Consider the following 12,780-nt stretch of genomic DNA (forward strand, 5'->3'; position numbering starts at 1 on the left):
CTGTAATACAAACTCGGCACAGTGAAGGCTTTGGATGTGAAGGATTTGGGGTTGGAATTCTTTTCAAACAGAATGTTCATTAGAAGGTATCTGAGCAGTCACGCTGTTTCCCCATTTGTCATCAAATGCATAAGGAAAAATGCCTCATCTGCAGCTCTGATTTCAAAATTCAGTCAGAGCAAGTTGAACGCATTACTTACCACAGCACAGCCTCTTTGCTTTTCTCTGAATGAACAGCACCATGAACATGAATGAGTAGGTTGGTCTTTTATGCTGGCGTTTACCAGCGTTAGGGTACATTACTACAGAATTTGCACCTACTCGATTAAGAAGCAGTGAAAAAAATCTTACTTGCTTTTTTCACCTAAATGGGTGGCGTATAAATTAATGCAGCCCACAGGGCACTCACTCTAAGTAAAATTATTCATGTTCCTTACATGACAAACATTAACAGATATTTTTTTAATCACTTTAGTAAACAATCTTTGAGGAGTTTTGTTGAGAGCCTAATCTGTATTTAATTTAGTCATTTGAAAATTACATGGACGAGCTTTGTGAAAAATCTCTTAAAAATGCAGCTGTGTTGTTTACTTTAATACAAACAGCAGCCAAGTGAAGCCTTTGCTCTATTCTGGCCTCATTCTGTAAATGACTGAATGCATAAATCCAAGGTTCTGGACCCAGCCCACTGTAAGCTTGAGCCCTTCATTAATTCCTTCTTTACCATTTTTATAGATTTGCTGAAAAAAGCTTTGTTGCAAGTTTCCCTTAAAAATCTCTCGAAGTTGTTAGATATGAGAGCTTTACTAGCACACAACAACATTAAGGACAAAATGCTGGACAAAGCATAGGTATTACAGTAAAGAAATCCCCCCTTTGTTAAATGATGGAAGAAAGTTAAAAAAAGAAAAAATAAAGAGAAAGCCCAGCCCGGTACAGTGGAGATTTGTGGTACAGCAACTGCTCCTTTAATTTAAACACTGAAATGAATGACTAAAGTCGATTTTGAGTTTCCAGAGGCATGATGCCTTGAGAAGCATGGCAAAAAGAAAACGCAATATATGACATGAGTTAAAAATAAAAACAACAGGCCTTGCAAACAAGCCCACTTCAAAATAATGTCATAAAGGTGAAGGAAAGAACTTCTGAATATATTTTTCTAATTAAAAAAGAGGACGAATCATTAATATATGCCTGGCAATGACTGAAAATGCAGCCTGCTAAAATGACTGAGTCTCATTGCGGCTGCATTTAAATTCTGCTAAGTAATAAGAAATGCCTAACTAATGGACAGAGTTCAGGGGTGCACAGTACATCTTGTTATAAAGAGCACCTGCCGAGACCATACTGGCCAATAGTGTAAACATTTTCTACAATTAAAATACCTAAATCTAGAGGCCACCTGTTTCCTGCCTTTGCCTTCCTCCAGTGCCAGAAGTTTTACTGTAAGCACAGGTGAGCAAAATAAGATGCTGCCTGATGTTAGGGGACTCAAGGAATTTGCACAACAGCTGAAGCCCTGGCCAGCCGCTTTTCGACTCCCTGCCCCTCAATTAAAACTGATGAGAGAAGCAGTATCCTCTCTTCCTCTCCCAGTGGCAAGACGCTTACACAGGAATTCCCACACCGGGCTGGGACAGCAGCTATCCATCCAGCAGCTTGGATTTGACAGTAACCAGTACCAGATGTTTCAGCAAAGGCATAATAAAATGCAGAGAGTAATTGTGGAGAAAACTACTCAGCTTTTCCCAATTTCCCGCTGGTCCCTGGGCAATACACATATCCTGGGACATACTGCATCCCAAGAAACTGGTCTGCCTATTCAGAAATTTGCCAAAAAGCTGTCCAGATGGGAACTCTGAATTCATTGCTGACTGGTAAAAGAGAGAGGCTGTGGACTGTCCTTACTATAAGACCCATAAGAGAGGTTGGATACCCATTTTAATTTTAGTGTAATGTGAAATGTAAAGAAGGTAAAACATTTCCAGAAATTATAAAAAGGTTTTTTCTCTTATAAGGTGACATATTAAAGAAGTGCTGTCAGGTGAGCAGGGGTCTTGAAGGCTGGAAATAGAAACTGGAAAATACATCTGCAGGCCCAATCTTTCCCTGATGACACTGGCACACCAATTAACACCAGCTGAGAAACAGGTCCTGCTCATTGAGGTCAGTTGCTCAGTTGTTAGCCCAAGATACCAACTGAACAGCTAGTCTGGTAGCCCAGTAAGATGCAACTCAAGAAAGCTCTGCTTTTGAATATTCCCAATAGCACACCGGTCCCTGGAAGAGAATCCTCCGCATCAGGAGACCCTTGCTGACAAACATCTACTATCTAAAACTCTGCCTCTTGCAAGAGATTTTGCACAACACAAGGCTTAGGCTAAAATGGAAACCATATGATGCTTGGGGCTTACCCAGACAAACGGGCAGGGGCAATGCTGCGCTCCTCTGCCCCATGAGCTAGGCAGATGTGAGGCAGCTCTGATCCAGGAGATGTGCAGCTGCACCACTGCTGATACCACCAGCCACGCTAAGCAGCACCTGGCCAGTCCAGGGGGCCACCCGTGCCTGTTCAAATAGGCACGTCCTTGGTTTTGCCAGGGTTTTGCCAGCTGAGATGCCTGGAGCACAGATGTGGCTGTACTGCACCAAGGCAGGCACATCTGCAGCAGGGCAGAGTGCAAACCAGGCAGGAGATTTAATTTTTTTTCTTCCTGTTTGCAAACTTCTTTGGAGGACGTGACAATGAATCAAAGTTACAGTTTTGCAGAAATGCACAGAACATTTATTCAATTTGACAGAAGTGTACAAGTATTTCTGAAAGACAAAAAGGCACAAAACAGGTCCTGGTTTCTTACTGCCTAATGCACAGATCATCCCATGAACCTGAAAGCAGGAAGCTAGTTGGCTCCTACATGGGAAAGCAGCGGAGTTTCAGGAGGATTCAGTTAACTAAAAGCCTACTATTTTTCCCCTTTCTTTTCTTTTGACCAGTGAGATGGTTTCATCTGGTAAGTTTTAATGCACTTACTGAAATGAAGTACAGTTATAATAAAATAACAAACTGATTTACAGCATCTCTGCACAGAAACTGGCAGTAGTATCAAAATGATGATAAGCTTTGGGACATGAACAAACACTTACAATTGTGCAATTATGTTGAGACCATAAAAAACATCCTCTTCTGAGCAGTTCCTGAGCCAGGGGATAAGGAAAACGACCCAATAGTTAAGGGCACATAGCACATTTCAGTGAAGACTATAACCATCATTCTTACATTGCTGTCTTCTCATGTTATATCACAACTGTTAGAAGGTTACTGATCCATACTCTGAAATCCCAAATAGCAGGCCCATCTCTCTTAGCTTGCCCTTTTAAAAAGAAGACTCAAGAGAAAATCAACACCAGCTTTCACAGCTCTTGGTAGCATCTTTACAATTCCAAAATGTTATGTCTCCCCTACTACCCATTGCTTCTTGCAAAGCATTTGAAATCATGTCATAAATTAAAGATTATAAAACAAAGGCTTCAAAATAACTTAATTGTTATATTTATCATGGGGAAAACCTTGCATTGAATATTAAATACTATCCTTAAAGCCATGTGGACATACTGAGAGCAACTACGGACATTTAGAAAAGCAAACACAATTATATTTCCAAAGTGCTACTGAGATTAGAAAATGAGCCATCAGAGGTAAACAATCTTCTCCTCTACTCTGCCTCCACTTTCTGTGTTCTGCAGGCTCTCAGGCTGGTGGTTCAGCAGCAGCGCGTCTACCCGTGGCAGCTGGATGGATCCCTGATTTGGAATGCTTGTTTGGGGACCCTGGGTCTGTGATGCATTCAGATCTGTAACACACAAGAGAAGGACATGTGACAATGCATCTTCTGCCATGACCATGTCCTCGTAAAGCGCAAATTCTGATTTTTTTCATTGGCACCATTTTCTAATTTGCTTATTTGTCTAGAAAGGAAAACACTGCTGTACTACAAACTACACTACAGCCTGGTGAGAGGTACATTACTCAAATTTACTGAAATCTGTTCAAGTCTGTCCACTGTCATCCAAGGGATGATCACTGTCACTATTTTTACAATAAAAGAAATTTATACCCATACTTCACTAACCAGACACACAATAATGGACAGGCATAAATGCTGTCAGAGTTGGGCTGGAGGGAAACATACAGCACATAATTAGTACCTTTATTAGTAATAACACAATTGAAAAATTAATACAGTTTCCATCATTACACAGAATTTCATTTGCAAGCCTTCCTTTAATGGATGAAAAAGAATCAACTGAGTAAACCCAGTTAAAAGTCTACTTGACTGGCACTTGCGGTCTGTAACAGATGTATAACCTTCAGCTTTTTCTGCCAAGTTTATGTGTATTTATTTGCACAAACTACCTACTCTATTCTTGTCTCAATCCTTTAGGTGTGACATGGAGATAATACTTGCATCCAAACACTAAGAAATTATTTCACAAGGATCTTCATTTGTTAGCTTTCCAATTTTCTCCTGCAAATGCAGAGAATCAGGTACTTGTTTTCCAGCATTGAGCTCTGAAGGCTTTTGTGATGATCTGTGCACTACTTAAAAAAATAACCACGGTTGGGTTTTCTCCCTAGTCAGCTTTCTGTACCACTTCAGGCCCTCAGGAACTACACCTTAGTAGTTGGCTTTTCTACATCTTTATTTCTGCAAAGCAATTTTTACCATAAAAACAAGCTGCATAACAAGTGAGCATGTATCCTTGTACCTAGGGATGAGAAAAGTCTACAATGGACAGGCTGTAATATTTTTCACTATAATCTTGGCCTGATCGACTTCTGCTATTACATCAGGAGAGTTAACTTTTCATTCTTCCCTCTGCAAAAAGGACTCTGCAGGAAGAAGGGGAGCTTGGCACCTCTCCCACAGCACAGGTAACACCAGAAGCATGCAAACCCAGCACTGGGGTCTTTTGAGCCTTGGTCATTCATGCAAAGAGCTAAAAAGGCATTTCATGCCTGCTCTGGTCCCTACCCCTTCTCACATGTACGTGCAATGAAAATCCATTGTAAAGGAGAGATTTGGTTTTTTACCCACCACGTCGCTCTAACCGGTGGCAATTTAAAATGACACCTGCCCACATTTGGCATTCCCCCGACACATGTGCCTTTCACCAGTCTTGTTCACTGAAGCAGGAGTTTAAGGCAAAACAAGCTTGCTAGCACCCTGCAAAGCCTAGGCTCCCCGGCTGTTCCCCGCCATGGGGCATATGGAGTGGTGGGAGATGATTATGCGATGGGCATGTGGGAACACATCATATCGCTGCCTCTGCCTCCAGTGTCTTCTCCTCTTTGATATTCACACAGCTGAGGAAAGCGAACAGGCTTTGGGGCTTCGGCTCCCAGCGTAAGCCACTTGTATGTTATACCTGCTGCTGAGACTGCAGGGTTGGTGGCCAGGGCAACAATTTATATACAAGTGGTGCTTGGTCATAGTGGGATGACACAGGATGTCAAGAAAATTAATCCCACATTCCCTTTCTTTTACTATTTTACACTGGATATAAGGGATCAAGTTTCCATCTTGGTGCAAATCCAGAGTAAGTCTTGATTGCAGGTGAGTTATCTGCAATACGTAACACAGCAGGATTTGACTCCCTAACTTACTCGAACAGCCCTGCTTTGTTAAAGACGACTTTTGCATTTATTTCTTTTTGATAGCCATATTAGAAAAAGATTACAATTTGCAGCAACAGAAGAAACCAGAAATACCCTACGTCTGCTTTTCTTTATGGAAACTGGATACTTCAGTTTTATTTATTTATTAAGAAGAGCCTTACCAGTGAAAGGTCCTCAACCTCTAAACACTTATATTTCAGGGTAATTTTACCCACATTAATATTCCTTTTAAGTTCTGTGAGTCTATTCACCTTAACAAAGTTATGTGCATAAGAATACCAGGCAGTAAGCACTTACTTGAAAGATCTGTTTCCAAAGTTTATGAAGTACATAATTGGAGAAGCCTAATTACAAATTTGAAAAAAAACAGAAAAGAAACACCTTACATGCAGTTATTTTCCACCATCAAAACTAAACAGTAATTGCTTCACCAATTAAACCAGTAGCTGTTTCCAAACCATTTCTCATTAGCTGTTACAACTCTAAGCTGAGCAGTGGAAACTGTCAGTGTTCTGGAAAAACAAATCAGATTCTGTCACTATCGAAATAAATGATTTATTGCTAGTTTACCTGCTTTTTTATTATCTTTTTTTTTTTCCTTTTTTTAATTCTGATGAATCCGGAGAACCTGAACAGCAGGAGAGCACCCAGGAGGTGAGAGCCCAGCTGCCACTGGAGTGACAAGTGGCTTCTCAGGCTGGAAAGGTTGTGCTTAATCCAACTGAGGAGGGAAGGGGCTGGTTTTGGCTGCGCTTCGGATGGCACTCAACATAGGCTTTGCCTAATAAAAGCACAACGTGTCCCCAGGCTGACATACTCGGCCTGCCCGTGGGGAGGGTGCCTGCTGTCTCTGCCCAGTGCCATGCTGGAAGCCAGGAGACCAGCTGGTATCGCAGGCAGCAGCACGATGTGCCCCGAGAGCAGCTGCTTCAGGGAGGGTGCAAGAACTGCCAGAATTGGTAATAACAGCCCCAGGTGAAGGGAGAGTGGGGAAAGCGGACCGACCCGCCAGCCAGCACCGGTTCCTGTTATGCAGAGCAGCGACAGCTGCCAAGAAGCCTGCCCTGAGCTCCCCAGTGCAACACAGGGAAATGGGCTGCCCTTGGCCCCAAGCAGGAGAATGGTGGGAGAAATCCTCCTCTTTAAATGCTCTGCCAAAAGAGGGAAGAAACCTCCAGAACCAGCCTTGAAAGCATCAGCTGCTGCTTACTAAAGAACTCTGAGAGCTGAGGATGCTAAAAAAAAAAATAAATAAACCAAACCAATTATCCATGTAGACAGCAAGGCAGAGGAGAGCTGGCAAAGGGGGCTGCTACCAGAAAGTGAGGGCCAGGAAGCTCCCCCGTGCTCCCCGGGGACCTCCCCAGCCCCTCTCCAGGCCTGTTCTCTGCTGCACCGCGGCTGACAGTCAGAACCCAGCGTGGATCAAGAGCCAGGTAAATAAGGACCATCGGCCTTTTATGAGCCTCCTTCGTTGTGATTGTAACTCACCTGCCAATACCAGCCACAAAATGAGTTTTGTGTTATTCCCTGTCTTTAAATTCAGCATTTACTTACCCTTTCTTCTGCTCCCTTCCAACCTGCCGAGCGATGCTCGGGCAGGCTGTGTTCAGCTCAACAGCGCGCCCACCAGACCAGCACCCACATCACCAGCACCCAGCAAAAGTGCTCCCGCTGCCCCCGCCTGCACCCCTCCTGCCTGGGCTGGGCTCTGCCCACTGCCTCGATCCTGCACCCCTTGCACAGAAAGGACAAGTGAAGGTGGCTATACCTGGCCACAGCCTTCCTCTTGCTCATTTACACCTAAGGAACACGGTTTTTCCTTCATATTTATATAAATGCAGAAAATATTCCCAGATTTCCACAGCTTTAATGAAGCTGAGCTGGAGCTCAGACCCTTCCATAGGGTCTTCTGTGAGACTCCCAGGTCCCCACTCCCTCCCACTTCTGCGGTGGCCAAGGGCTGTCAGCATCTCACCACATCCCAGCCCCTGGAGTTTTCGTGCAAACTGAAACACCCTTTAACTGCTTCTCAGTTATGCAAAATGTATTTCTGCTACTACACTCCAGGTAACTCTTTCCTAAAGAGCCAGAGCCAGATCCTCAGCTGCACCATGTATACCCTAGACAAAACTGAACAGCAGACCAGAAAAATCCACTCTTTCAATGTTGGGCTGGTCAAGCTCCCCAGCAGAGAGGCATGTGCTCGAGGCTGGAGGCCAGGTATTAGGTGATCTGTGACAGCACTTCAATATTTTGGGGCCGTGTAGCCTGTTCAGCCCAGCAGTAACACACCATGGCACAAAATACCACTTAAGTCCAGGCTTTTCTCATTTTTGTCTCAGCTGAGACCATTTCATTAAATAAAGAAAACCCAGGCATTCCTTGTTGTCTCCCCCACCAATTTTCTCAAAAGGAGTTAGATGCTGTTTCTACCAAATTCTGGAAGAAAATCACAAATTGTCTCATGCACACAGACACATACTGCCAAATCCAACATTAAAAACAAATCCAAATTTTTCCCCGTTTTCCATGTTTGGCTCCGGTACCATGAGGATAGGTGTCAGAAAACTGCAGAGACACTCTACTTCCCCAAAATAAAAATACTTTTCTAGGCAACCTAAATATAACAGCATGGCAGACTGCAGCCCTGCAGCACGCGGGGCCAGCTTTCACGGGCGTTTCTGAGGGGACCTCAGTTCTCCAAACCGGCTCCGGGTCCAAACTCAGAGAAACGACAGCACCTGGCTAAAAAAGTGCTAATGTTGTACGGGAAATGGAAAAAAAGTGGCATTCTGCATCCTAACTACCATACCCTACCCTTCCCGTAGCACTAAGAGACAGGATTAGCGGCATCCCATAAACTACTCGGAAGATGAAGGACAAAGCAATGGCATTTGCAGGAATCTGAGATCAATACATACCAAAATAAACACAGCCCACGCTGCTGGGGGGGACAGACACAAAAGCCAAGTAAACAACTCATTAGTCACACTGATTCTCACCTTCTGTCTGTTGTCATAGGATGTAAGCACTTCCACATCAAATAAATGCCACGGATTTTCTCCTTCACCCCTACCCTCTCTCCCCCGAGGATGAGAGCTCTTCAGGTAAGCCTGGAGTGCCCACAGTGATGATTATGGGAAAGATAGGAAGACGTTATCAAGGCACTAGGAAACACTCCAGGCAAAAAAAACCATCTCAAGTCTCCGTGTTTTTAATAGAAAACCCTCAGTTTTTCTCCTCCAGCTCTGACCCTAATTTCACAGCATCACAGAATAATTCAAGTTGGAAGGGATCTTAGGAGGCCTCTGGTTCAAACTCCTTCTCAAAAGCTGGGTCAGCTTTGAGGTCAGGCCGGGTTGGATACTCAGGGTTTTTTCCTTCCCAGCTGTTTCCACATACACATACACACACACACACAAAAAGGGGGGGGGGGGGGGTTGGGGGGAACTCACCACACGGATTTTGCAGAAACTGCATATATACACTGAACTAATTTGCTGTGACTTTCTGAGATCTGTGTCACATGTTGGCCCTCTTTACAAAATAAAATTTCATTAAATGAAGAGAAAGTTATGCCACTTTTAGCAACAAATATGTTAAAGATTCTCAAAACTATTACTCCTCTGAAAATAACATACAGAGTTAGGTTTTGGTTTTAGCATTTATTTATAATAACTGGTACCAGTTTTTATACCAAGTTCATCTGGACTGACAGCTGACACATCAACTTCAGACCAAAACTATTTGACATGGCAGAGCTGCTGTATTTAATCCCCCCACTGGCACTCATGCATAATGCAAAGCACAAGCAGACACCTAAAAAGCAGTGCTAAGTCTACCAGGTCTGGGATATTCAAAGGAATTCAAGGGTAACAGGCTCTCATTTGCCATTACATTTCAATAGCAAACGGCAGCCTAACTCCCATGAGCTCCACACTGAAAGTCCCCACTGGCAAATCCCACGGCATCTCTTTGTCTCTAATGATGCTCCCAGCGGCTTCCATGCAGATTCATTAGCGACAGCCGATTCTCTGGGGAACTCCAGGCACATCAGCCTCTCTCCCTTTCCTCCTGGTGAAAGGCACTATGATCAGTTTTGATAGCTTTTTTTAGTGCCTACTAAGATTTTCCCAATTTGCAATGGATTTTCCATACCGCAGGTTCAGTTGTTAACGGAGCTGGTGGTTGGTGGCAGAACGGGAAGACCACTCCGCAGCACCGGAGCTGCCAGGGCAGCACAGCCCATCACCCTGGAACAGCCAGGACACGGCTGCTGCCACACAGGTTCAGACCACTTGGTACAGAAAAGGCGCCTATAAGCCTTCAGGATCTGAGGACAATTCCCAGCAGTTTCACTGGGAGTCAAGATCTCAAATGCCATCGAGAAACCGGGCCTTCGCACCTCCGTAAATCTGATTTCACGGCGGGAACTGAATTTGGTACCGGGTCTCAAAAAACACTGGAAAAAATATTTTGACCCTGAAGCTACCAAGGAAAGAGGAGCCTAACCCATTTCCCAGCTGACTGAATAAGGCAGGAAATCAATCTGAGAATTTTAATGCCGCTATTTACTTTTAACCAGCCCAACCCTGTGAAAAAGCAGCAGCTGCATTTCTTAGGCAAACAAGCACCTTCATGAATAAGAGGTCTTTTCACAAAAAGCAGATGAGCAATTAGACTGTAACAGATCCTACGTTAATTAGTCTCATCAGCTTTTGGTGCATTTATTTTGTTACAAGACAGAGAACAGAAAGAATTCAAAGTCTATGATGAATAAGGTCTGCAACATAACTCTTCTTCACATCTGTACTTTGGATTTTTGATCATGGTAAAACTACTGGAAATGCCATTATTCTGTATGTTTCTGTTCTTTGTTTAGTTGTTGGCTTAGGTAAAACAATGCAATTCATTTTCAGGTTTTGCCTCATAATTCTTTAGAGAAGTTTGGTCTAGAGAATGTGGACCAAATTCTTGGCTAAGACAAAATTTACATTTATTCCACTGAAACTACGTTATCATAAAGCTCCACAATGGTTTCAACTCATTATTTGATACTTGTCTTAAAGCTCCAGATTTTGGAGTCACGTGGTGATACAGCAGTCTTTTCTTTTATTAAAGCCCAGTAAACACACTATTTCTAACACTAGTGTTATCAAAGAAAAGATTTTAAAAACACCTCAAGCTCAGACGCTGCCAGTGATACTACTTTAACATCAAGTTCATAGCATGCCCCTAGGTTGAAGTAATTTAAAATTTTAACCTACTTACATGGCTACGTTATCAGTTGTGTTGGCTTTAAAGCACACAGCTTCTAAACTATTTTTGGCATGCTGTTTTTTAATGCATATCAATAAGAGAGACTTAAAAATAGGTCTGACTTGAAATCATTACTTGTCTGTGCATTAAATACCCACAGTCTCACCTTGGCAGGGCATACTGCCTGCCAGCTGTCTGCTTCTGCTTAATATTAATTTATTTAGGTATGAATTCCCTATTAAATTGTCTTTGTGCTAAGCTTTGAAGCTTTAGATGGTCAATTACAGACACACACATGGTCCAACAGGTATTCTGCTAACAACGAACACATGTTTTATTGACCTACTTCTTTTCCAGCTCATTAAACACAGCTGCACTCAAATGATCAAGAGAAAATAACCATAAAACCCCAAGAACACCCTTCCTACAAAGGATCACAAGGAGCATGACCAGCTGCCGGCGCAGGGCCACTGCTCCACCCCGCGCAGCAGCGTGCCCGCGCAGGCCACCTCTCCAGGGGCACGGCACTCGCCTGTCCGCCAGCAACAGCGGGGAAGCATGGGAAACTCCCACAGCCCCTTCATTTGGGTGTCTAACGCGGGTGTATCTGAAGTGGGCTGCAACTGTTTCCCCCCGCCCCGTAATCTGCAGAAGACAGACTTGGCCAGCAAGCCGAAGTCAAAACAAGCTTCTGTCAGTGGGTAACGCTCTTGCTTGAATGTTTGCTAGAGAAACGGAAATCCCATAAAGTTACAGACCCAAACAGCGTTTCCAAAGACTCGGCAGATGATGAAACCAGCCCCGCTTTCTGCGGCCAGCCAGCACATCCCCACACCGCCCTTGCCCGCTGTTCCAATTTGCACCCCGCAGGTGAATCACCGCAGTGAAGCTTCCTCTCCTTCCCTCCCAAAGAGACAAACAGTTAACATTAACCCTGAAAAAACAGTGTCTTTGGCACATGAATTCACTCCCTTTGAAACAAAAGGGGACATTTACACATCAAAACTATTCTTTTGAGCTCTCTGTTACCACAGACAGACATTATTGTGCTGATTAACTTTGCTTCATATTTTATGGATGGGTTTGGGGTTTTATTTTAAACTACAATTTTGCTTTGAAATAAACATCAAATCAAAATCCTTGGCAAACAATTGGTTTTGTCTCCAGCTCTTGGCTGGTCTTTCAGGTGCAACACAAAGGAGCATGCTCTGGACTTTGGCAAATCTTTTATTGAGTAGCAGAAGAGCACAACTCTGTTACAAAAGCCAAAAGGGGGAGGCCATTTATAAAACACTCTCAAGTCTCCTCCTAAGCACCTCAGGTTTATATGGTACTTTCCCAACAACAGACCAGATCCATCACTTCTTACTCATAAAAGCTGACGAGATCAAAACTCAGAGTAAGCGGCAGAGGAATGCTAAGCCAATATATAGAATTGCTGCAGAAGCAAAAATTAAGGCAAAGCACCTATTTCAAATCAATTACATGCTAATTTTACCCTTCAATAGAAGCTGCTGCTTATTGATTAATGCAGGAAAAAATATGGGCATTACTATAAGAGTGAGCATCTGAGAGAAGCCTCTTATCTTAAGTCACAGAGATACTTGTTCTCCCCCGAGCTCAAAACACAGGGACATAGTCACTAATTTTTGACTGCAGTTTGAGTATTAGCACAGCCATTTTTATCCATTTTTAGTCAGGCTGGCAGGAATTTTATGCACTGATATTTGCTTCCTCCAGTCATTTAAAAAAAAACAGCAAAAATTGAAAAGTTGCACATTCCCCAAGTTTTGCATCATAAGCACAGGAAGTTTCAGGGTGCGATCAAGTATTTTGAAATG

General features: G+C 43.3%; 1 protein-coding gene across 9 annotated transcripts in view; it reads right to left on the reverse strand.

Moving 5' to 3' along the window:
* Positions 1-2,754: 2,754 nt before the first annotated feature.
* The window catches only part of ARHGEF28 (Rho guanine nucleotide exchange factor 28), a 127,504-nt gene continuing 117,478 nt past the window's right edge, over positions 2,755-12,780 (reverse strand). For 3 of the 9 annotated variants that reach the window (XM_075526586.1, XM_075526587.1, XM_075526592.1), the window contains exon 37: positions 2,755-3,851. In XM_075526586.1, the coding sequence (XP_075382701.1) occupies positions 3,691-3,851 (161 nt within the window). In that variant the 3' untranslated portion in view covers positions 2,755-3,690. The remainder of the gene's footprint in view (positions 3,852-12,780) is intronic. The other 6 variants (XM_075526588.1, XM_075526589.1, XM_075526596.1 and 3 more) reach the window with 3 other exon arrangements.

Source organism: Mycteria americana, chromosome Z, assembly GCF_035582795.1.
Source record: "Mycteria americana isolate JAX WOST 10 ecotype Jacksonville Zoo and Gardens chromosome Z, USCA_MyAme_1.0, whole genome shotgun sequence".
Classification (NCBI taxonomy): domain Eukaryota; kingdom Metazoa; phylum Chordata; class Aves; order Ciconiiformes; family Ciconiidae; genus Mycteria; species Mycteria americana.